The sequence below is a fragment of the Heteronotia binoei genome, chromosome 3 (genome assembly GCF_032191835.1).
Source record: "Heteronotia binoei isolate CCM8104 ecotype False Entrance Well chromosome 3, APGP_CSIRO_Hbin_v1, whole genome shotgun sequence".
NCBI classification, from domain to species: domain Eukaryota; kingdom Metazoa; phylum Chordata; class Lepidosauria; order Squamata; family Gekkonidae; genus Heteronotia; species Heteronotia binoei.
In genome coordinates this window covers 93,493,351-93,519,792 of record NC_083225.1, presented here as the reverse complement: position 1 = coordinate 93,519,792, position 26,442 = coordinate 93,493,351, and the positions used below count along the sequence as shown (strand labels likewise).

The 26,442-nt window shown below is 40.7% G+C and overlaps 1 protein-coding gene across 2 annotated transcripts; it reads right to left on the bottom strand.

The window, feature by feature from the left end:
* Window positions 1-10,945: 10,945 nt before the first annotated feature.
* ZBTB21 (zinc finger and BTB domain containing 21) lies at window positions 10,946-25,345 on the bottom strand. 2 transcript variants are annotated; one of them, XM_060234220.1, is made up of 3 exons: window positions 25,128-25,339; window positions 16,180-16,291; window positions 10,946-15,168 (listed from the first exon to the last, which is right to left on the bottom strand). In XM_060234220.1, exon 3 carries the CDS (start codon window positions 15,153-15,155, stop codon window positions 12,018-12,020), a length of 3,138 nt encoding a protein of 1,045 aa, XP_060090203.1. In that variant the 5' UTR covers window positions 15,156-15,168; window positions 16,180-16,291; window positions 25,128-25,339; the 3' UTR covers window positions 10,946-12,017. The 2 variants fall into 2 exon arrangements, with proteins under 2 accessions (XP_060090203.1, XP_060090202.1); XM_060234219.1 differs by having other exon boundaries at window positions 11,494-15,168; window positions 25,233-25,345.
* Between the last annotated feature and the right edge of the window lie 1,097 nt (window positions 25,346-26,442).

Genomic DNA, 26,442 nt, shown 5'->3' with positions numbered 1-26,442 from the left:
TAACGAGAAGGGAAGGATTTGGTGGGATTTGAACTTCTGGCAAATAAGGAGCTGACTCAATCCTTAAAGCTGAGAGGCAGCTTTAAATATGTTTTTGAACTGATGGCTGACCCTGCAGGAAGGTTGATTTACCACTGCATTTCGACCTCTTTTGTGCTTTGAAGCCTGCAATGCTGCAATCCTGCCCAATGTCACACCCAGTAATAGAACCTACTAGTCCCACAGGGCTCTCATCAAGCATCCCATTCTCTTGTACAGCTGATTTGTTCACAATTTCCAATAAGCAACATTTCAGTTATATTTGTGTCTCTGCAGCTTATTTACGGTAGTTTATCATTCTGCTGTTTGGTTTCATTGTATTAAATTTGACTTGTTGGTTTTTATTGTCTAATCTATGCTGTGATTCGCCGAGCCCATTATGGGAAAGGGCAGAATATAAGTTCACTAAATAAATAGATAAAATAGAGGCATAGATAGTCAGGCTGCAGTCTCTGTGACTCCTTCCCAACATTTACTGAAATGCTGTAGCTGATGGGGCTGTAGTTTCCTTCAGCCTTCCAGTTCAGTTTAGAACGCAACAAAAATACAGTTCTCATGATCCCAGCAGGAATCAAGATTGCGAAGGGCAATTTACCAGAAAGACATTTGAACCCTTTGCTCTGTTTATAGAGTAAGGCCCCATGGGATGTTTTATGAAACCCACCACACCTGTTGAAAATTTTAAAGTATTAAGGATGCTTGTAGAACTGCAAGCAGCCTCAGCCCAGAAGTATTTTACATTTTTTTTAAGAAGATGATGATATTGGATTTATATTCCGCCCTCCACTCCGAGAAGTCTCAGAGCGGCTCACAATCTCCTTTACCTTCCTCCCCCACAACAGACACCCTGTGAGGTGGGTGGGGCTGGAGAGGGCTCTCACAGCAGCTGCCCTTTCAAGGACAACCCCTGCCAGAGCTATGGCTGACCCAAGGCCATGTCAGAAGGTGCAAGTGGAGGAGTGGGGAATCAAACCCAGTTCTCCCAGATAAGAGACCACACACTTAACCACACCAAACTGGCTCTCCTCTTTTACAATGCACATGTGCATTCACTGTACCCCCCCGCCCCGGATCCAGCCTTTCTTGTTGCTGGATGGTATTATGATTAAAGGTTAGTTTTTGTATTAAATTCTGATGTTTAATTGTAAATGGCTGCTGGAGAGCTGGTACACCATAGCTTCTGTGTTAGGGATCGGAAAGTTCCTGATCCAAATGATGCGTCTGCAGTGAATTAATTTTATGCCTTAGACACGCCATCCTGTTAAGGTTGCCAATCACCTGGGGATTATCCACTATTACAACTGATCCCCAAAGTTCTGTTCCCCTAGAGGAAATGGCTGCTTTGGAGGGTGGACTCTATGGTATTATACCCCGCTGAGCTCTCTCCTTTCACTAAACCCTGCCCTCCCAGGTCCACCCTCAGATCTCCAGGTATTTCTCAACACAGAGCTGAGAACACTACTCAGCTTCTATATATACACATACACCTATCAGCAATACTACTACTAGCCTACCTCTTGGGGCCATTGTGAAGATTAAAAATATACATTATTTGGACATTGTAAAAATGCTGAACATATTTATAAATAGGGCTATTTGTTATGCTCAGCGAAACAGTATGTGTAGACTAATAAGCAGGAAACTGACAATATATCTAGTTCCAAAATTGAGGGCTTAATGTGAGAGAGGGTATTTTACATCTGCCTTCACGTTTTATGGGAGAATGTGAACAAATTTGTGCATTTCTAACAGGAACATGCTTCTCCATTGCAGTGTGTTTTAATTTTTGTGAGTACTCCATTATTGCACAACTGCACCTCTAAACCTTCCAGTGAGCATTAAGCAGTTATGTTAGATAAAACTGGATTACAAAATAGGCTGCAGGAGTGGGAAGGAATCACAAAACAAAGGCCACAGTTTAGCCCACTGATTTGAACACTCTGAATTCCCACTAATTCCAGTGGAAGCAATTTAAGGATGTGCTTATTGAAATAAAGTTGTACAGTTGAATAAACTTCAGTCTCTTTCCCACACAGATCTGGCAGCAGCATAAGAGCAGAATAATGCTCAGATAATGTTTTAAAATGACATCTTCAAGTACTCAAAAGGCTGTCATATAGAGGATGGTACAGAATTGTTTTCTGTTGCCCCAGGTCAAACCAGAACCAACAGACTGAAATTAAATCAAGAGTTTCCGACTCAACATTAGGAAGAAGTTAGGGCAGTTCCTCATTGGAATGGGCTTCCTCAGGAGATGGTGGGCTCTCCTTTGAGGTTTTGAAACCGAGGCTAGATGGTCTTTAGACAGCAATGCTGATTCTGTGAATTAGGCAGATCATGAGAAGGGCAGGAAGGGTCTCATCGGTGCTTAGTTCTTGGCTCTTGCGGTCCTTTCTTTCAAGCCCAGGGAAATGCTGATTGACACTTTGGGGTCTGCCAACAATTTTTCTCCAGGTCAGTTTGGCAAGGGATCCTGGAGGTTTTTGCTATCTTCTAGGCATGGAGAAGGGGGTAACTGGGGATGTATTGTGTGGGAGAGGTATTTGTGAAGTTCATGCATTGTGCAGGGGGTTGGACTAGATGACCCTGGAGGTCCTTTCCACTTCTATGAGTCTATGAGAAAGTTATAGAGCCACATCTCAATACAGGAGGACCGGCATGATGTACTGGATAGTGTTGGACTAGGCTATGGAAAACCCAGCTTCAAATCCCACTCTACCATGGGATGCTTACTGGGTGATTTCAGCCAGTCACACTCTCTCATCTTAACCTACTTCACAGGGCTGTCATTGCGAGCATACAACAATGGAAGAAAAAATGCTGTAAGCTGTCTTGGAGACCCATTGGGGAGAAGAGCAGGATAAATATCTAAAGTTAAAAAGTTGAATGGAAAGTATTATTATCTCAGAAACTGGTAAATTGTTTTCTATGAAGGGCATAAGAGATTACAAAGTGAGGCAGATTATGCAGCAGCACTGTTACAGCAAAACAGGTCTGAATAATGCCTAGATGGGAGACCTTACTATGCATGCTTGCTTGAGACACATGAGAATCATGGGATTATCCCCTCCCTACTCCAGCAAAATGCATGGAAATCTGCTAGAGCAGACGTAATTTAAGTAAGTGACGCTCACTCTGCAGTTCAGATCCATAGTTACCAGAAACAAAACAGCCACGTGTCTACTGTATGCCCTTAGCACCACTCTGCTCTCTCTTCAGCATGAGGATTAGAGAGTTTAAACTGCCAAAGCATCTAAAGAGCAAGGCAGTGGAGAAACAGGAGTAAAATTGCCACCAACCCACTATGGACAGCTTGCTCTTTTCCTATGTGGCTGCCAAGATTGGGATTTTACTGTCTTCCCTGAAGCCAACACCTCAGGGAAGCTTACAGGTCACCCATCCTCCATTCCCTCTGATGGTAGCCATTGCAAGGTATGTACCACCTCAACAACAACTAGCCCTACAAGGCAATAGCCCTGCCCCGTTTCCAGAAACACAGAGTGCATGCTCAAAAAACCCACATGGGGCATGTCAAAGAGTCCCATGTGGCTCTTGAGGCAGAGTATCATTGCCCAAAGTTCTTGAGTTGTGTTCTAATAAGTTCAGTTGAAATCCAAAGGAAGGATTCTTCATAAAGAAGGACTGGAACTCTGGCATATCAGATCCCTAAACGAGACACGATAACTCAAAAGAAACCAGTTTATTTTACTCCAAACTTTCTTAATAAAGATCTATGTATAGGTAAAGAAAACATACTGTAGAAAAGTAATACAAAGCAGCAACATTACATTACAAGAGTTATGAAACTCTGAATTCTCAGTCCTAAAAAGTTAGTTGGATTACTACTTAAAATTCAACACAGCTGTATTAAACCAGTATATAAAGTATACAGGATAGATAGGATTATAAAAACAGACTCTCTTAAAATCAGAAGCAACTTCAATAGAACTTGAATAGTGCTTGTTGAATGGTGGCGATGGTTACTTTAGTCTAGATGACTTAAAAGCAGCTAAATCCTTTCCTTTTCAGAGCTCCTCTGATCAACAGATCTTGAGCAGTGACTAGAAGAGTACTAAATTAGTTTCTAAAGAAAAATGACAGGAATATAGCAAAAAACAATTAAAATACAAATATTAATTTTAAATCTTTCTTGTTAAAGGAACACTATAAAGAAAGTTAGGCCTCAATTCCTATATTTTTACTTATATTATTTTTTCAAACCATTTAGATTTGACCATTTAGAAAGACAACCATTTCACAGCCACCGAAAAGGTAATGGGTTGTTCATGTGTAACCATCTCAGTGCTGTGAAATCCCACCCCACCCTCCCAAATTTTTTAAGCTGTGGTGCTAACAATACAATTTCAATTTCAGAACTATCAAAAGTTCACACCTTGTCTTTTAACTGACCACCAAGTAAGCGTTAAAATTGCAATTTTAAGTGTAGTAAGAATTCTATTGACATTAATTTTATTACCACAGGAAGGCCACAATTTTAGACATTTTCCATCATATAAAGTGGCGACAGTAACACTGTGAAGGAGCTTACAGGCAGCTCATTTAACTGGGTTCTCTTACTGGAGAAAATTAAACAGTGCAAAGTTATTTCAGATAAGAATGCATGACATTTTTTAAAAAGACAGAACTGATCTAACTCTACATCTGCTTACAAGAGTGGTGAACTAACTACTGTGTCATGAAAATGCTCTAATTTAATTCTAATATTCAGGCAAAACAGTGTAAAGGCTGCCAACATCCTGTGACTGTTCTGTAATTGCTAACGGTTCAGGATTACAGCAAGAAGAAAGTTTTTGTGGCCTTGATAAAGGTACTGTTGCCTATGGCAACTCCTCCCAGTAAAATTTGACAAATGTTGTAGGATTTCAAAAACCTGAAATTTATTTTTAATTATTTCCCACCTCTCAGCCAAGGCATCCAAAGGCTGTATGATGTATTTAAAACAGAGATGACTGAGAACAGTGCATTCATAAAGGGCAGCAATAGGTCACCTCATCACTTTCAATAAGAACTACCATATGCCTCCTGACTAAGAATCTCATTGTTTTTTCTATTTTTCCTCTGTTGGCAGCCTCTGATACATGGGAATTACTCAGTGAATGGCTACCATTATGTAGCCCAACTGCACATTAGACAGTGATGTAGTACCATAAGCTTTGAAACCTATGGGTTCTGCCCAATAATTACTTTCATGCTGTGGAAAGTAGGTAGAAGTAGTAATGAAAAAGCAAATGCAAAAGTAAACAAAGGAAAGATCTTCAATATGTGTTCCTCAAGGAAGCTGTGATATGATCACCTTGAAATTCTTTGCTAAAAGAAATTAGAACTATTCTGGAAGAAATGGCTTCCAGAAAGCAAGTGTGGTGTCAGACTAGAACACGAAAGTCCTGGGTTCCAGTACCCACAGCTGTGAAGGTCCCTGGTGTCTTCTTTAGCCTAACCTACCTCATACAATTGTGTAGATGTGGTATGGTTATGGTGTATGCTATCCTATCCTGAGTTGCTCAAAGGGATGGTGAAATAAAAATATACTTGACAAAATATAACCAAATTTTATAAATGAAAATTGAATTTTTAAGGAAAGAAGAAATTTAGCAGAAAAAACCCACCTGTAGTTCCTTGGTATACTTTGTTATCTACAACCTGTAGTCCTTTAAAAAATGTCCCTTTATGGTTATTCATAAAGCTATTCCCTTGCTCTTTAGACAAATTTATTATATTTACCCAAAAGGAAGACGAACCAACATGTTTTTTAAAATAAACTATAAATTTGCTTAAAACACAAAACACATTGATTTCACTTTTAAGTATTCATATGTACGTTGACAAAGCTTTGAAGGAGTTCTCCAGTTATTTTACGTGAACCACCTGTGATCATGCTAATGTTAACTGTGATAGCACTGGATTTTGTTCAATTTATCAACTGACCTAATGAAAAACAAACTGCAATTTACAAATTTTAATCTTGTATATTTTTCTCATCTTACAACAGAACAGGATATTTCATAAAAAATAGAGAATCAAGCAATCAAGGCCTTTATCCCTTTTATGATCAAACAGGTGCAATATTAAGCATGATAACAACAAATCAATAGTTTTCATTTCATCTCATTATGGTTTAACTAAATATATTCCTTCAAGATTTTATGTATATAATTAACGTTTCATAATTTATAATTTTTAAAACATATATTAATCTTTAATATGTGGAAGCATATTTCATTCACGTCCACCAAAATAAACACTCTAAAAGGCTTTTAACAGTACTTAATATAAAGCCAGAAAGAAACCCCTGCCTAAATTTTTACCAAAACATTGAACTGCAGAGAGATATTTATATATTTCTATTGGATAATGTAAAGAACTGATATAAAAAAGAAAAATATCTCAACATTGGAAACTAACAAAAAAGTCTTATGTCATATATTACTTTTTAGAAAGAGCCCTACTTTTTTAAAAAATGAAGCACAGCTTCTAAAACCTAGTATTTATGAATTATCATCTCGCGTTACCCTAATATATCACAGTAATATTAATGTTAAAATAATAAATTATGCTCAACAATAAAATCAGTTATGCATTTGGTCAAGAAGGCATGTTTATTGGGGGGACTTTTTCTGGACAGGCTTACAAGTGGAAATTTAACAAGTTACTTCCAGCATCAAGTCAAGTTTACCTATTAAAAGTTTTCCTAGCTCACAGCTGTCACAGGCACATGAGTCCTGATAGACAAAATACCAGTTACTTTATAGGATATGAACTGCATTCTACTGGGGTCAGTAAATTTTGCAATGAAGGACTACCATGAGTTCAGGTAAATTAGGTTGGCCATGTCATGCTTCATATACAGATCAACATGAAAATTTGAATTGCCAGGAGCAGTTCTCACAGAATCCTTTCTCTGCATACATGAGCTGCCTTTACTATCCTCAGGCACACACTCAGGTGGAGACAGGTACTGTGTGAATCAGAATCAGAGAGATACCAGCTGCAACCTTTCCAAACCATGAAGCTGAACAACTGGGTCATGTTCTAAAGAAACTTTTTAAATATCTAGACAGAGGTCATTGAATCTCATTTAAACAAGCAGAAGAGTTACATTCATATTGTTATTGTTTCATTTTATTTTGAGACTAAAGATTGTTACTGTCACTTGCCATGGCTCAACATTTTTTTTTTTAAGCTGACTTCGCCTAACTGAATAAAAACATGTCATTGTGTAAAGACTGTGGATTAATCTTGTTTTAATAACAAATACTTTACTAAACAAAAATGCAACAGTAATGATGCTTTAAACTCACTCAGCTAGAATAAGGATAAAACATCCAAATGCCTTTAGACAAGTATTTTAAATTTTCATCATTGCATAAGTTACTGTGAAGTTATGTGAGAAATACTGCAGTTTGATTATAGCATAAAGATGAAATAAATAGACTTAATTTTTTAACAGCTGGCCAATTGAATGAGATTAATAGCGCAATCCTGAGCACTCTCTCTTGGGAGTAAGCCCCACTGAATAGATCTGTAGGATTGCTCTTTAAAACAGCAATCCTAATTATACTTTCTTGGGAGTAAATTCCTCTGCAATCTAAAGGATTTATTCGAGAAAACATGCATGGGACTGGAATTAGGTAAGAGCCTAACTAAACTTCTAAATTTGCTGAAGTTTAAAAAAATTTACAGGAGCTAGCAAACATTCATACTTATACCTTTCTAATGCTTCCAATGGAGGGACTTGTGGTTCAAATGTCTATGTTGCCAGTCCCTCCACTGGCAACATAGGCAGCTAAGACACAGCATATATCACAAGCACCTGAAAGCTCCAGACATTATAGCTAGTGATACTGCTGTGGTCCATCTGCAGTCCCAGTCTAATTGTGATGACTTGTTCTCCCACATGTAAGCACATGCCTGGCCAGGAGCCGCTGTGATTGCTGAGAGTAGTTGCAATATACTTGCACTCCATTTGAGCATCATGATAAACTGTGGTTCAATCAAACTTTTATTAGTTATGGTATCTGCATACAGACGGAACAAGAAACTTCAGGTTTGTTAGTCATAGCCAAACCAGAATGTCAAACTAAGGTTTGTAACTGGTTTGGTAACCACATTTATACTCATTCCACTTTGTTGTGATGTCTGAATTCATTAAGCTATCATAACTACTTGGTAACAGAAGCAGCAATATAAGAATGGTATCCCAATGCTGGGATGTGCAGGTAGAAGGTAGAAGCAAATAAACCAGGATTTATTCTTTTGTCTTCTAGCTAAAGAATTCTAGCTGTACCTGAGGAAGTGAGCACTGACTCATGAAAGTTCATACCCTGCCACAAGTGTTGTTAGTCTTTAAGGTGCTACTGGACTCTTGCTCTTTTCTACTGCTACAGACAGACTAACATGGCTACCCATGTTGATCTATCTTTATGTGTGATAGTCTAATTGGTTTATTGCACAAACCATGGTTTAAACAGAACATATTTATTGCAGGCTAGGTGTTGCTAACCCTGCAGATAACCTGTAATTTTTTCCCAGTGAGACTAAAAATAGAAAGGGAGAGAAATTTCAGTTGGGGGGGGGGGAGGCAAAATGCTTGCGGGTGAGTGGGGAGTTAAACATACAGTACCACTTTTTAAGCAAACTTTTTAAGTAAAGATCAAAACATTTGGAACTTTATTACAGTTCTCCTGCATCATAGCTGATACAACTCTGTAATAAAGCTAGGCTGATTCCGCTCTCACCTTGCTCCAGGGCAGGCTTCCGTTTCTGTGCAAAGCAAGCTGGCAATTTTGCACCAGTTGCTCTGCGTTGCCATTTTGCACAGGGCAAACCTGCAATTTGCCATGCCGCATAATCTTAAATGAAAAAACAGGTTTACACTGCAGCGTGGCAAATCACGGGTTTGCCCCGCACAAAATGGCAGCGCAGAGCAACTGGTGTGAAATCACCAGCTTGCTCCGCAGAAATGGAAGCCTGCCCTGGAGCAAGATAAATGCAGAATCAGCCCTAGAGTTTGCCAGAGTAACACTGCAATCCTAAGAACACTTTCATGGGAGTAAGCTCCACTGAATAAAATGAGACTTACTTCCAAAGCCAGTTTGGTGTAGTGGTTAAGTGCATGGACTCTTATCTGGGAGAACCGGGTTTGATCCCCCACTCCTCCACTTGCACCTGCTGGAATGGCTTTGAGTCAGCTATAGCTCTGGCAGAGGTTGCCCTTGAAAGGGCAGCTGCTGTGAGAGCCTTCTCAGCCCCACCCACCTCACAGGGTGTCTGTTGTGGGGGGAGAAGATATAGGAGATTGTAAGCCACTCTGAGTCTCTGATTCAGAGAGAAGGATGGGGTATAAATCTGCAATTCTTCTTCTCTTCAAGAAGAAATGCTTCCTCAGGTGCCTTCACTGACAGAGTTACTTTGCTATCTGTGCTGACAGGCCTCCTATTTACTTTTAGAGCCTGTTATTGTATTCCACATGAAAGCCTTTTAGATCTTGTTCCTAAATACTGGAATCATAATCTTAAATAGCTTTTCTGAACAGGAGTTCCTCATGCTTTATCAGAAACTTTTTTTAAAAAACCTCAACGTTCAACAATGGCTTCTGATGTGGCAGAAGTGTGCTTCCTATTCCTCAAAAAAGAAACTGGGAAGCCCCAAAGTATATAAAGACAGACACAACTACTTTCTATGAACAAATTTTATGGGATTATTACTACATGCAACAGTCCTTGCGAACAGAGGGTTGGATTCAATGAACCATGACTGGAATGTGTTTACAGAATGATTTCTCCCGAACCCAGTGGGGTGCATTATAGCGGGTCTTCCCCTCAAGAGTGAAAAATCAGCAGAACATGCAACTTCTCTTTTTGTATGAACTCTACACTAGACACCCATGCAAGAGTGAAGATGGAAACAATTTTTGCCAGTTCCTTCTCCTTGCTTAGGTCCCACTTCACTCTCTGTTAGAAGGTCCCCAAGGCTTTAGCAACAGCAAGGGAAGGCGGAGAGATTCATTCTATAAACTCACTTCATTCATTGTTAATCACAGTAACTTTTATCATTGCATCCAACCCTGGAAGTGTTAAGCAGTTATTTTATGTTTACATGAAAGCACATTTCATTAACATGTATTTTTTCAAAATAAATGCATTTAGAACTGGGTGCCAGTTATTACTTTTGTATTCAAACTCAATAGAGTTTTCACTCCCTTTAATTATAATATTAATGAAAGTTACAATTACACACTATGTTGCAGCCTTTTCCTAGACTCAAAAACAATCTCTTTAAGTGCTAAGTGATACATCTGTAGCATTCACACTCTCTTTGTTCATGCTAATGTCAATCCATTAGGATCAAGTTTAAAATGCCACATCAATGGGCTAGTTTAATCTTGAACTCCTGATTAGAAAATATTCTGTTAGTGGTTCCTGGCAGATACCTGCATTAATGAAGCCACTTTTCCATTTCAAGGGGAAAAGCCTGTCTCTAAAGCCTGTTACAATTTGCCTCCATTTGACTCTTCCAAATACAAGAGTATCCATATGTATTCACAGCTTCATCAGTGACTGGAACCAATTCACGAGTACCTTGTATGTGCAGAAGATTTGTGCATACATTTGAGTACACGCAGCTCTTTGTAAAGTATGTATGCCTACAACAGGCACAATATTATGTGTGTGAAGTTGCTCTAAAGTTAATCAGACTTAGATGTTCTTAATAAGGTCACTATGGCAGTCTATAACCACAGTCCAACTATGTACAAAGTAAAATGCCTGATATGACACAGAGGATGGAAAAAATATTCTGCTCATTGCAGGTACTATATTTATGAAATGCAGCATCTGTTGTGTCACATTTACCCCCTTCAATTTGAAGTAGGTGTATTTAATGGGTACTTTGAATTTTTATTTTATTCACTTACATATATAAATATTTGCATTTTAATTTTCAGTCATGTTATTTTTGTAGTTACAGTAGGGCTTGCCACATTCACCTAAGCGAATTGTAGTTGCTCCTGTTTTTTCAAAAACTAGCATATTCATACATTCCATTTAATAAATCACATCCACTCCAATACAAATCAGAAATAAACCAAGTACAGCGTAATTTTTGAAAATCACACAATGCTGTTTGATATTTAAAAGACAGTAATATAGTTTTGCATTAGGATACACAGCTGGCTGCTTCTTTAGCACAATAACTCTAGTTACCAAAATATCTATAGAATATCAGCCTCTGAGACATTAAATAAATCAGTGTAACTTTGTTCTGATACTCTTCCTTCAAAAATGCTTTAAATGGCTGAAAGTAGGCTGTCTGCTACTTTGTATATAAAAATCCAGGTATTCACATATTGCTAACTTCAGATTGTACTGTATCTTGCAACAACTGCCTCCCTCCATACTTAACAATTAATTATCAAAGTTTTCAATCAGGGTCAAGTTAATTCAAATTTGAGGTTTTATTTGTTATTGCTAATGTTTCATAATCACTAAGTCAACACAGCAAGGTACTCAATTTCCCCCCTCAACAATGGATGATTTTTATATGGAACTCAGAAAAGAATTTTCAGTGAAAACCATAAACTAGATGCAGGATTCCATTACTTTGAACCCTTAAATTGCTGTTTTATAGAAGTTTGTATATACTAATATCACAGAATGAGGAAGATGTAATCAGATTTTAATTAATTATTCTAATTAATTATTCTGTTACTAGAAGACCCAGAACACAATACCCCAAAACACGAGCAATTTACTCAACTAACAATAATGTAGTTTACCTTAATCTCCACATCCACAGCAGCATCATAAATTTCTAACTGTTGAGTGCTCCTGTCCCTTGAGATAGAGAGAGAGAAAGAAAGAAAGAGGGAGAAAGATATTCTTTCGTTTAAACAGTATAAATTCAGAGACATCATGGAAATTTAAGAGATCTTTTAAACTCCCTGCCAGCATTCTTTGTTGTTAGTTGTGTGTCTGTTCATGACTCCAGAGACTAAATGCTGTTTTAAATGTCCTGTGGCAAAGTTTGCACATATACTGTCTTTTGAATGTGATGGCTGAAAGTGGTGGAGCATGATAAAAGAGTGTGTCCGATTCCTGTGGAACAAATAATTTTTCAGTAGCTGGAGGGGTTTCTGACAAACCTGTGGGACTATCGGGTTCCAAGGGCTGTATTTTTGGAAGTGGTGGTGGAGGAGGCAAAGGTGGTGGTGATGGAGAATTAGCTGGTGCACACATGTCAGGATTCTTGCTCACAGGTTCCTCAGTAGGTTGTGCCATATGGGACTGGAAATGACTCCACAGACGGAAATTGGTTCGGAATGCCTTGTTGCACACATGGCAAATGAAGGGTTTCACAGAGCACAACAGCTCTTGGTGACGCTCTAGCTGCTTGTGTACAGTAAAGATTTTCCCACATTTTTCACAGGGCCATAAGCCAGTGTCTTTATTAGTAATTGCTCCCTTGGGTTCCTGGTTGGCTTCAGAGACAACCTCCTCCTCTATATCATCTGCAGGTTCTTCTTTGATCTGAATTTTAAACTGCTTGGAGACACTTAGATCTTCAGGCAGACATGAGGAATCTTCTGAATCAAAATTAATCTGTTCTGATGAATCACTGAATACACTGTCTTCTTTGGCTATAACAAAGTTGTTCATCTTATTAGGCTCTGACTGAGAATGAAATCTGGAACTACTACTAACTTCACCATTGTGTTCCAGAACTGGTAAAGAAAAATTCTCAGTGGGAGCCATGGTATTCTGATTGTGAACTTCAACCTGATGACGCCAAATACTGAAAGAGGATTTAAAAGTGCGCATACACTCTAAGCAAGTGAGCTTCTTGTACTCACATGCAATTTCATGGTCATGCTTCAGCTCTAGAGAAGAAAATCGAAGGCTGCAGTAAGGACAAACTGTGGCATTCCGACAGAGCCGCTCATGATTTCCCTGTTCAATAAGAGAGGAAAGCTTAGCATTACAAAGACGACACTGGTAATTTTTTTTGTTTTCTACTGGGCTTTCAACATGAATATTCTCTTTTGGTTTAATAACCTTATTTATTCCAATTGTTTTTTCCCCTGGATGCATCTTTATGTGCTGCTTAAACTGTGACAGGAAGCGATATGCTTTTCCACAGTAGGTACAAATGTAAGCTCCTCTGGTTCTTGACCTTAGGTTTCTTTTGATGACTTGTTGTGCTTGTGAAGCAGCTTGTCCCTGAAAACCTTGCTTGCCACGCCTTAGTTTAACAATCAGAGCCTTTTTAATCTCTCGCTCTCTCACTATATCAATTAATTTCCTTTGGAATTTTTCATCCAAGACAGCATGTGAACTGGAAGCAGGTGAGGGGTTCTTCACAATTCCATGCTGTGTCTGGCAGTGTGTCCAAACTTTGAAGTTTGTGTGAAATCTCTTATGACAAATATCACAAGCATATGGTTTTTCAGGATTATGGTACATATTGACATGACGATGAAGGCCTGCAGTTGACCTGAAAATCTTAAGGCAATGTTTGCACTTAAACTTTTTGTTAGGCTTTGTTTCTTCCAATTCACCATATTCATCTTTGCCAATGTCAGAATCTGGGAAATCAGCATCAAGTGGTGTAGGATTTGAGTTTTCCTCAAAATTGTCCTCTGATCCAGGGGAAGCATGTTCATCCACCTTAATTTTTTTTATTGGAAGTCTTCTGTCTGCTTGAAACCTCCTTTTAGCTGGAAGTCTACTCAAATCTCTATGGTCATCTTCAATTTTAAAAGGATAACTTTTATTGGCAGATGAGGCATCCCCAACTGTAACTCTTATTATTTCAGAAGGATCTGAAAGAGGGCTGCTGGGCTCAGTTTTTATCCGCATTTCTCTAAGAGGAGGTGATGTTATCTCCCTGTCCATTGACTGTGAGGCACTAAAAGATCTAAGGCGATGTGAGTGAATTACCTGTGTCTTGTTATCAGCGGCTGCCTTTTCTGAGGACTCTTTCATGGATGGCTTTGGGGATGTTATGTTTGATGTTCTCCCTTGGGTGTTGTTGATTGCTGAAGATACACACGAAGGCTTCAGGTCAACAGGAGATGAATAAACAGGAACCTGGCTATCCATGGACAATGACCTCCTTAGGAGACTTTTTACAAGTGGCCCACTCCTATCAATACCTTGCTTTTCAGGAACAGGTACTCTAGATGGAATCACTAACCCAAACTTTGAATAGTATAGCAAATTTCTATCTTCCCCTGGACCAGCTCCTTTTCCTGTCTCTCTCAACAAAAATGTAGATTCTGAAGAACTACATACAGATACAACTGGTGGACATGGCCTTTTCAAAGGTACTTCTGCTGACTTTCCTCCTGTTGGTTCATTTGCTACCACTTCCTTGTCTGAAAAAGGTTTCTGTGATAATACTGCATTCCTTTTAGTTCCACTTTGGTCATCCAGTGCACTTGAAGTTTCATGTGACTTGGAATATTTTAAAAAACTGTCTTTCAACCATTTCTTTTCATTTAGTGGTAGACTGTGGAGAAATTCAGTTGTCTTTGTTGCTTGTGGCTGCTTGGTTTTGATGACAATGGAAGATGAGTGTTGAAAACTATGGCTTAATTCATGAAGAGCATGACCAACATTATCTCCCAGTGTTTCATTTTTGCTCTGACAAACTATGACACTTCGTTTCTGGGTCGTGCTTTCATCTTCTTCCTGGACCATTATTTTCTTAATAGGACATGCAGGCAAAGGAGCCTGAGGACTTTTAGAAACAATGTTGGTAAGAAAAGAAATTCCAAGACTGTACCCCACTTCTTGCACAGCTGCTAGGCTGCTTTTCTCCACAAATAAGGATGATGAGTAAATGTAGTTTAATACATTATCAAAAGTATCTGGTTCGCAAAAGTCAAGCTGAAATACTGATTGAGTCTCATTTTCTTTAGTGAACAGAGTCTGAAAGTATTCACTGCTGGCAGCCAGAACGTTTTTATGAGCTCGGAATTTTTGGTCTCCAACTATAAGAACAACATCACAGAGTTGCCCCTTTAGACGTTTCTCATTTAAAGCACTTAATAGAGAAATAGCATGTGCAGGATTTATATAATGTAGGAGACCCTCCATGATTTAGGCTTACCTGAAAGACAAGAAAACAGAAAGAGCCATAGTGGGATTTTGGTACACTTTTAGTGAAAGAAAAAAATAAATAAAAGTAGGTTCTTTCCCCAGCCCACCCATAACAAGTTAAAGGAAAAGTAATTTTTCATTAATATTTTACTTTATTGTTAAAGATAGCAATAATACTGCGGAAGAAAAGTAAATTTTAAACAGCAATATATTATAAAATTACTACAAAAATTTGTAACGTCCACCTGGTAGAGAAAGAAGAAAACAGCCAAGTATGGTTCTGTATATAGGACTGTTAATATATGTTGAAGTCATCACCCACCTGTGACAGATAATTAATGGTACCATTCTAAACTGAGTTACACCCTTCTAAGACTGTGCAGTTCGCAAAATTAATTTTGCTTAAGTTTTCCCCATCTTTTGTAAATATGAAAATAAAGATCTAACATTAAAAGGTGACTGCAGAAAGATATCTGAAGTCAACTTAAAATTATCCGTCTGTTATGAAGCTGATGAGGTGACTTTGCTCAGTCATTCAGCTGTGGGGATCAATGGATTCAGTCAGCAGCATGATAGCTTCATTCGTTCAGGATAATAATTAGACATGCAGCTTTGTCAGTGCCCTGTGTGAGAATGTTGTCTGTGTCTCACAGACTAGTTTTGGCAACAAACATACTAATCTCATCAGGACTGTATGTACATAAACAACTGTATGTACATAAACAACATTTCATTATCAACCACTACTAAACGTGTAGCTGTGAACTGTAGACCCATGTGTCTATTTCCACTTATCCATATGTTTTCCCTTTCTGTTTTACCAACACTATTGATTCATTTGACTTTTGTTAAAGCATATCTCTTGAAGACCACCAAGTGCATTTATTTGCACTACAACATAAGCAGTCAAGTAAGAAAATTTTATACAACTGCATTTGACTTTATTTTCTCCCAAGTACTTTTATTCTTACAGGATACAAATTAAATTGGGTCTAATCTTAATTTAAAAAAAATAGTTTACCACAAATTTGCTTCTTATTTGGCTCCAAAGTGAATAGGCTCCAAAATTTTAGGCCCAAGATTTCCTTTACATCCTGGTTTGCAATTATTTTGAAGTCTGTATCTCAGATAATCTGGGGAGAAAAGAGAAAGAAAATTTTACTTTAAAAACAGCATCTGCATACATAATTTCCCAGTATAGACTTCTGGGTCCTTGAATGTGTGGTGGTAGGCACAGCAAACGTAAGCCTATTTGTCTTTTCTGCAAACATCTCCCTCTGCAAAATAACCACATTCCAAGCTGCACTGGTAGCAAAAGGACCAAGGGATGAGGCTAGCTAAGCAGCATTAGTAAATAACCAGCCAGAAAAGGTAAGCTGCCTTGGCTGCCCCAGAAGGTTAGGCAATTTGGAATCTTATGATTCTATAGTAGTTGTGTAGCTTCCCTGTTGCTACTATACTGTATAAGGAGCTATAGCAGCAATAGGACTTCTGCACAGTGGGTTTCCTCAGAAAGTTTTTCCCCCATTTAATCAGCAATTTAATAGCTTTATATAATTATACCACTACACTAAATTACGCATCAAGCTCCCTGAGTTCCCAGCTTTCTTTTTTCTTTTTTAAAAGCAAGTCTCTGGCCCATATTGTTGCAAAGATATGCTTTATTCAAATGTCTCAGCAAGGAAAGGGAATAGAGACGTAACATTTTAAAAATGAAAGCTGGGAATAATACAAAGAACCTGGTGCATATTTTTTGTGTAGGTATATCAAAATAAGGCTATTAAATCACCAATTAAAATAAAATGAAAAACCCTCTGCAGAAGGGAGATGAAATGGCTATGGGGGGAGGGTGCTGCTGAGTGAGCAGGACCAGGAAAATCCAAACTTTGCCTCCCAAATAACAGCCACATAGGCTTTGCTGTTACCTTTCCCAGAACTCTAGAGAAAATCAAGTTTAAGAAAGATCAAAGAAGAGCAGGGAAAACCAGCTGTGGTGAAGCAGGAACACCCCCCCCCCAACAGTACTGAACTTGGGGCAAATAATGCAGAAACACTCTAGGTAAGCTATCCATGCTAATCAAATTCCTGATCTAGTGCAACAGCCAGTGAAGAAGCTCTTACAATTTTGCAGATTGACTGCAGTCTATCATAGATTCCCACTGTTTGCCAAAGTCAATAACCCTGGATTTTCCAGAGCTTTCTAGTCTCACTACCCCAACATTATCTTCAAGACCAACCTAAACATTAGATTATATGTATTTTTCCTAAGGAGTATGTTACTCCTTTCCCAGCCACCTGTTTCCTACTAATAATCATCCTTTCATTCAGGCTTTTTTTTTAATCCTTGGGGGAGATATATGGGGTAAATATTTGGAAACACCAGCACTTGGGGAGAAAGTTAAGGGACAGAACAACAGATGGTATGGAAAAGATAACACAAGCCACTCTTTAAGAATTCAGCATATTTTTAAACAAAAACTAGGGAAAAGAACCAGCTTGCTCACTTGTTAAGTGCTGCACATTCCTTCTTTAATTCATCAACTCATAACTCATTTGTCTCATGGCTACCCCAGCTCTCTTTTCATTCATGCTCTTGTGCAGCAGAATGCCTGTGGAGATCAAAAGAACTGGCTTCCCTATACTAAAGTCATTCTTTTTATATTTTCTACCTTTTCCCTGAAGAGCCCCGTGGCGCAGAGTGGTAAAGCTGCAGTACTGCAGTCTGAGCTCTCTGCTCACGACCTGAGTTCGATGCCAGCAGAAGCTGGGTTCAGGTAGCCAGCTCAGGGTTGACTCAGCCTTCCATCCTTGCAAGGTCAGTAAAATGAGTACCCAGCTTGCTGGGGGGGAAGTGTAGATGGCTGGGGAAGGCAATGGCAAACCACCCCATAAAAAGTCTGCTGTGGAAACATTGTGAAAGCAATGTCACCTCAAAACGACTGGTGCTTGCACAGGGGACTGTCTTTACTTTTTTACCTTTTCCCTGGCTACTTACACAAGTAAGTACATATTCTCTACCACTGATGCCCTAAGGCAAGGACCCTCAAATTTGCTGAACCTCTGGATACTTTTAAAATTTTTACAACACTGGATGGGTGGCACTAAAAATGGTGGCCTATTGGGGGATGTAAAAATTTTTAAAAAATGATGCCGGGGGGGGGGGGGGGGATTGAATGCTGTCACAAAATATTGGTAGGCTCCCTGTGCAAAATACTGATAGACTCTAAGCCAAGCATTATACAATGATGAAGATAGGTGTTTCTGAATGGGTGATCTCTGCAAACACAAAGGTCTTCTTAAGCATCTGCTCCAATGGGGCATAACAAAGACAGGACTGTCTCTTTGCTTTAGGGAAGAAGGAGGTAGGTACTAGAAAACACAAGCCATGGTGTCCATTTCCAACACATTGGGGATCACTAGATTTTTACAGCTTCATCCCTGACCAGTATAACTAGAGATTGCTGGCACTGTCCCCTAACAAGACAACAGCTGCCTATGAGTGTAGGTGTTCCATGGGGTAGAGAGGCCCAGCTGCCAAGCTGCATGCTCAGTGGCAGGACTAGACCACCAGTATGTGGAAGAAACTGCCAAAGAACATGCCCCCATGGGCCGAAGTGCAGCCACTTCATGGGAAGTACAAATATGGCAGCAATGCTGCCTGCCAGCAGGCCCAGCAACCCCCTCCCCTGCCCCTGGCTATGCAAGCTCAGTCTCCATGGCCATCCAGGACAGCATCCCTAGAGCCACAGGCCAAGCGGAGAGCCATGTGACCTCACTTTAGTACCCTGAGCTGGCCTGAATGCAGCTGTGGTGGCCCCCAATTTATCATTAAGGCTGCTACTGAAGTTAAGGGGTTCTGCTTGATTGCTGCAGATGGGGTTGTTCTACTGTGATGAAGCCACGATCCGAGTGGTTCCTCCTGGTCATCACTCCCCCCCCCCCAAAAAAAAAACCCCAGCCTCCTGTTCCCTCCCTTTCACCAGTCGTTTGTGGACAGATAAGAGCCAATTCTATTCTACAGGCTGCATGTTTGACACTCCTGGGACTGATCTGGGAGACCTCAGTTCCAGTCCCCGCTCAGCCATGCAAGCTTGATTGGTGACCATGGGCCAATCCCACACACTCAGCTTAACATACCTCACAAGGTTTTTGCGTAATGAAGTAAATAAAGCTACAAATAAATGAGCTGAAAATTACCCTTACCATCACCCCCATCTTCCTTTCTTTCCTCTGTTGCCTTGCCCTGTGTTGAATTTTAGGTTACAAGCACCTTGGAACAGCGACCGACAGGGCTTCTCACTATTCTGAAATGCTATGCACACCAAAAGGGGTTTTGGATTCTGTATCTTGTGACCAGATGTCCATGTCTTACAAAACATTTTCAAGAACCTGAGATTTTCAAAATAACCTGAGATGTCAGATGGGATGGTGAAGGCGGCTCTGCTGTTCAGTAATCAAAATCCTACTCAAGCTCAAAGTAAATTCATGGACTCTGAACAGGGTTGCCAAGTACCTCCCCTGTTGGAAACCAGCTCTAAACCTCACAGCGATAGGAGAAAATTAAACAAACAAAAAAATTGCCAGCAGGTCAATGGTGTGACATCACTTCTGAGGAAAACCCAGAAGCGTAGTCACACCTCTCTAGGGATAGCCACTTGGCTCATTCCCCCCTCTGGGAGCTTTTATCAATCAGAATGAGCAAGGAGTCAAGAAAACAAGTGGTAGGCCTCACCTCTCCAAGGATCTTGTCCACATCCTTGGGTTCCACAGACTGAAACAGAAATACAAATCAGGCAAGCAGGTGCTAAGGGTACTTCGTCTGAACATGCATCCATGCCAGCATCTAACCTAATTTAGTCTGCAAAGTAGTAGCAAACTACTAGTGGGCCGTCATGTGGTTTCCTGGGCCTATGTTGTGAAAGTTCTTGGACCACATGAAACAGTTCAGCTGGATGATTATATGCAAAAAGAATTGCAGAGAAAATATTGCCTTTTTGCCACCATCAGTGGACTCTATGTCATGTTCTATGTCATAATGTGGACTCTATGTCATGTTCTGTCAGATTTGCTCCAACTTGTCACCAGTGGCATAACCACAAGATGGCAAGAATATTACAGAAGTTCCCAAAGGACACTACGCATATGCCCAGATGGAATGGTTGACTGGAGGATGGGTGCTAAGCACCATTAAGATGAAATGGAAGGGATGGGAGGCTGATATGACTGGACATCCATCACTTCACCCAAAGGCCTGCCAGAACAACTCCATCTCCATCTGGAACTTTAATAGGTCCCGCAGGACCTTGATCTCACTTGGTAAGGAGTTCCACCAAGCCTGGGCTGGAGCCAAAAAGACCCTGGCCAAGGCTAAGCAGATGTCTTTGGAGCCAGGGACCAACAGAACATGCTGTTCAGAGAAGTGCAAGGCTCGCCAGGGAACATAGGGGGGGAGAGTCAGTCCTGCAGATATGACAGTCCCAAACCACATAAGGCTTTGAAGGTTAACCCTGAACCTGATACGGTACTTGACTGGCAATTAATGTGGCGTCCACATAGATGACCTAGTTAGCAGGCTGAGAAGTAAGTCTGGAGCTGCTCTGCTACTGCTCTCTCAACTATCCTACCAAGGAATGGGAGGTTTGACACTGGGTGGTAGTTAGTTGGATCCATAGAATCTAAACATGTCTTTTCCAAGAGCGGTCTCACCACTGCCTCCTTCAGAAACCCCTGAAAAGTCCCTAAGTACACCAATAAAGACTAACATGATCCACAGAATATGTGGATTCAGTCCCATTTTTCAGTATTACAGGGTCAGCCCTGAAAAAAGAAATAGTTCAAGCTAAATGACTTTGGCCATGTGTGCAATGTGTCCCCTGTCTTGTGCCTATCCTTGTTTAGGATTTAGCTCTTACATTTCTGAAGGGTAAGAGTTCATTTTTCCTTAACCCTCCACACAGTAAGTTACCCTAACTATTCCTGAAAAACAGAATAAAGTTTGAGTCCACTGGCATCTTTAAGACCAATGAAGGGAATGTACTAAAAGGAATGACAGGATTGCCCATTGGAAATAATGGGAGAGGCTGAAAGGCCCACTGGAAATGATGGGAGCCAGGAATGCCAATTGACTTGCATGGGCTCCATTGAAATACATTATACACAAGATGAGTTGCAAAGAAAATGCAGAATGGATTTTCCATTAAGCTCTCTGGGCGCAGAAATACTACTCTGGGACTGGAATAAAAGCCCCTAGAGTGGAATGACAGCACCTGTGGGTTGCAGAAACCTTCTGGAACTGGAATGGCAGCCCCCAGAGTGAAATGAGAGCCCCTAGGGGTAGCAGGAGTGTTCTGGGACTGGAATGAAAGGCCCCAGTGTGGAATGACAGTTCCTGTGGTTAGGAGATGTGTTCTGGGACTCAAATAACAGTCCCCAGAAGTAGCAGAAGCATTCTGGAATTGGAATGACAACCTCCAGAGTGGAATGAAAGTCTCTGAAGTAGCAGAATTATTCTGGGGCTGGAATGACAGGCCATGGGGGAAGGACATGAATGAAATGACCCAGTGAGGAATGATGGTACCTGGAAGTAGCAGAGGTGTTCAGGATTTAGAACACCTGGGGGTAGAAGATCTGTTCTGGGACAAAATTGAGGAAGACTCAGCATGGGTTCTGTAAGGGAAGATCTTGTCTTACTAACTTGTTAAGAGTTCTTTGAGGGGCTGAACAAACATGTGGACAAAGGGGACCCAAGAGATGTTGTTTACTTTGACTTCCAGAAAGCTTTTAATAAAGTTCCTCATCAAAGGCTCCTAAGTAAGCTCAATAGTCATGGGGTAGAAGGACAAGTCCTCTTGCGGATCAAAAACTGGCTAATTAATAGAAAACAGAGAGTGAGTATAAATGGGCAATTTTCACAGTGGAAGGTGGTAGGCAGTGGGGTCCCGCAAGGCTCAGTACTGGGTCCAGTGCTTTTTAACTTGTTAATTAATGATTTGGAGTTGGGAGTAAGCAGTGAAGTGGCTAAGTTTGTGGATGACACTAAATTGTTCAAGGTGGTAAGAACCAGAAAGGATTATGAGGCACTCCAAAGGAATCCATTGAAGCTGGGCGACTGGGCATCAACGTGGCAAATGAGGTTCAACATGGCCAAGCGCAAAGTAATGCACATTGTGGCCAAAAATCCTAACAATTAATACAAGTTGATGGGGTGTGAACACGTAGAGACTGACCAAGAGTGAGATCTTAGGGACATGGTAGATAACTCAGTGAAAATGTTGAGACAGTGTGCAACTGCAATAAAAAAGGCCAATGCTATGCTGAGAATTATTAGGAAGGGAACCCACTGGTTCTGGTCCTACCTTCCAGGGCCACAGAAAACAATTCCACACCATCCTCTATATGAAAGCCCTTCAAGTACTTGAAGATGGTGATCATATCACCTCTCAGCCGCCTCCTCTCCAGGCTAAACATCCCCAGCTCCTTCAACCTTTCCTCATAGGACTTGGGCTCCAGACCCCTCACCATCTTCCGTCGCCTTCCTCTGGACCTGTTCCAGCTTGTCTATATCCTTCTTAAAATGTGGTGCCCAAAACTGAACACAATACTCCAGATGATGTCTTACCAGAGCAGAGTAAAGTGATACCATCACATCACATGATCTGGACACTATACTTTTGTTGATACAGCCCAAAATTGCATTTGCCTTTTTAGCCACGACATCACACTGCTGACTCATGTTCAGCGTATGAGCCACTAAGACCCCTAGATCCTTTTTGCACATACTACTGCTAAGACAAGTCTCCCCCATCCTATAACCATGCATTGGATTTTTCCTCCCTAAATGCAGAACTTTACATTTATCCCTGTTGAAATACATTTTATTGATTTTAGCCCAGTTTTCCAGCCTGTCAAGGTCATCCTGTATCCTGTTTATGTCTTCTTCTGTGTTTGCAACCCCTCCCAATTTAGTATCATCTGCAAATTTAATAAGCATTCCCTCTATTCCTTCATCCAAATCACTGATAAAGCTGTTGAACAAAACAGGTCCCAGGACAGATCCTTGAGGCACTCCACTTGTCACTCCTCTCCAAGAGGATGAGGAACCATTCAGAAGCACTCTTTGGGTGCAATCTGTCAACCAGTTACAGATCCATCTAACAGTAACAGGATCCAAACCACATTTTACCAACTTGTCAACAAGGATAATATGTGGAACTTTATCAAAAGCCTTACTGAAATCAAGATAAACAATGTCTACAGCATTCCCCTGATCCAGCAAGGTAGTCACTTTCTCAAAAAAAGAGATCAGGTTAGTCTGACATGACTTGTCCTTGAGAAAACCATGCTGGCTCTTAGTAATCACATCCATTCTTTCTAAATGTTCCAGGACCGACTGTTTGATGATTTGTTCTAAAAGTTTTCCAGATATAGACATCAAGCTGATGGGTCAGTAGTTACCTGGATCATCTTTTTTCCCCTTCTTGAAGATGGGGACAACACTCGCCTGCCTCCAATCTTCCGGCACCTCTCCTGTTCTCCAAGAATTCTCAAAAATAATAGCCAGAGGCTCAGAAATTACATTCGCAAGCTCTCTTAGAACCGTTGGATGCAGTTCATCTGGCCCTGAGGACTTAGTTTCATTTAAATAAATTAGGTGTTTGTGTACTACCCCTATGCTGATCCTAGGTTAGAACTTCATACCCTCCTTATATGTTCTGTTTTTGCCATGTTGGGCAGTTTCCTTCAGAAGAGAAGACTGAAGAAAAGTAGGAATTGAGCAGTTTCGCCCTCTCTTCATTACCTGTTACAATTTCACTTTCTTGTCCTCACAATGGGCCTACCATGTCCTTGCTCTTTTTCTTACTCTGAACATAAGAAAAGAACCCTTTTTTGTTGTTTTTAGCATCTTTGGCCAGCCTAAACTCATACTGAGCTTTAGCTTTCCTTTTTCTCTACAAGCAGCGGTGAGTTGTTTATATTCATCTTTGGTTATAAGGCCCTCCTTCCAATTCCTAAAGGAGTCTTTTTTATTTCTCAAGTCTTTAGAGAGCTGTCCATGGAGCCACTTCAGCTTTAGCCTTTTCCCATTTTTTCTTCTCATAGGAATACTCTGTGATTGCGTTTTCAGTATTTCGCTTTTAAGAAACTCCCACCCCTCCTGAACCCCCTTCCTCCTAAGTATTTCTATTGATAGTAAAGAGTTAACCAGAATCTGATTATTAGTATGCATAGTAAAAAGTTAACCAGACTGCTCTATTCAGTAGTTTTATTTTCCTTTCTTAGTCTGAAGAAGCTGGCTGAAATACAGCAGAATGCTACATCCCAGAGTAATCTAACTGGGCCCAGAGAGTTTAATGGAAAATTGATTCCTCATTTTCTTTGCAACTCATTTTGTGCTGTAACATATTTCAATAAAGCCCATGCATCCACTGGTATTCCTGGCTCCAGTGGACCTTTCAGCTTCTTGCATTGTTTCCAATGGGCAATCCTGTCATTCCTTTTAGTCCGTCCCCCAATAAAATTTTATTTAAGGTATAAACTTTTGTGCCGCTGGATTCAAACTTTGTTCTGCTGCTTTAGACCAGCATGACTACCCACTATGTACGTGAAGAGATGCGAGAAGCTTAATGTACCAATGAACAGGGGGAAATGGCCTCTCATTCCCAGTGGAATTTCAGAAATAAGGGAACCCCTTACCTAAATGACCTAGTAAGGCGCAAAAACCCACCACACCCATTTTGCTGTCACTGTGTACACGGAGCGTGCGCAGTCTACTGCTCCAGGACTGGCAAGACACAGACTCAGTGAGGAAAACAGCCAGAGACAGGAGTGGGCAACACACATGCGTATTAAACACCTAATCCAACGTAGCAGCATGCTTATTCCACAGCATGAGCGGCTACCACATCAGCGCAGGCGCAGTTAAGGAATCACGGACCACAGCCCTACTCGCTGAGGGGGAAAAAAACATACCTCAGAGTTACGTCAGGAAAAGACGCCTTTGTACACGGGGAAACCCGCTCCTTTGTGCAAACAGAGACCAACCGTAAGCGAACAGGAAGAGGGGCTGTTACTCACCCTTTTCACCACTGGACGAGTATCCCCATTCCTTCCCCCCTCGGTGCCACCCTTTACGATTCACCCGTGCGCGCTACCGCCACCGCCGTGATTCCATCCATCTTGAATTTGACGTCATCCCACACCAGGGATGAGGTCATCGCAGTGAACGCTCGTCACGTGCGCATCTTCCTCATTGGTCAGTTTGAGGGGGGGGGGCTGAAAGGGAAACAGAAGTGCCTGGCTGCGAGGGGCGATCGTGAAAAGCAATTATGAGTGGCTTTTCCCCTCCCGTTAATATGAGCTGGCAGAACGTTGCGATTTGGCCCGGCAAATCCAAATGGGAAGCAGCTCCGGCCTTTGCTAGGAGTGGGTAGGAAATAAGTAGGTCGCCGAGGAGAGAAGGAGCTCAAACCAGAAAGTCTGGAGGGCACTGAGGGGCCCTTTCTCTTTTTGGAGAACAAGGCAGAGATTCGCTTCCCACTCCAGCTTTGTATTCTCCCTGTCAGTTCGCTCACCTCAAATTAAAAAAGCCTTTGCTGCCTTTCCTGTTTGTGACTTCCGCTGAAGCCCTTCCTAGTAGGCATCTTCAAAGAATTTGCTGAGTATAGGGTTTGGAGAGCATTTAATCTCGATTAGCTGCCCTTTAACACACACTATCCTGTCTACTTACAGGGGACGGGTAAAAGTGAGCTCTAGATTTTAAACAGAGCGTCCTGAATTTTTATACCGAAACACCACCGCCATAGTATTTCAAGTATACCCTTGTCCCTGAGCAACATATGAAAAATCCTATACCTAGCACATCGTGACATGCCGTAGCACAAAAATGTATTCGAAAACATAGATCCACGTGATTTCTAAACGGAGTCCCTTCGCCATTCAGCATCAAATTGCCTAGTGCAGACATACACCACAGAACCTTTGCGTGGATCCTCATGAACGTTACATGGACTTCATCAAAATCCGTTATAAAACCACACATCTCATCAATATCCATAATCTTAAGCACAGATCCAACACTTCATGGTATGGCCATAGCTCAAAAACATGGATCCTCGTTATTTTTACATGGACTGTCCTCAAACTCACCATTAAATCACACATCATATCCAGGTCTGTAGACTGCACATTTGTCAGATCCATCCCTTGTAACAAATTAATTTGGCACTTCTGCTCTAGGGGAACTGATTTCTGTAGTCTGGAGATCAACTAATTCTGGGTGAACTCT

What these genes read in the sequence shown, in the direction of transcription:
- ZBTB21 (XM_060234219.1), bottom strand. Translation starts at nt 15,155, where the DNA reads ATGGAGGGTCTCCTACATTATATAAATCCTGCACATGCTATTTCTCTA.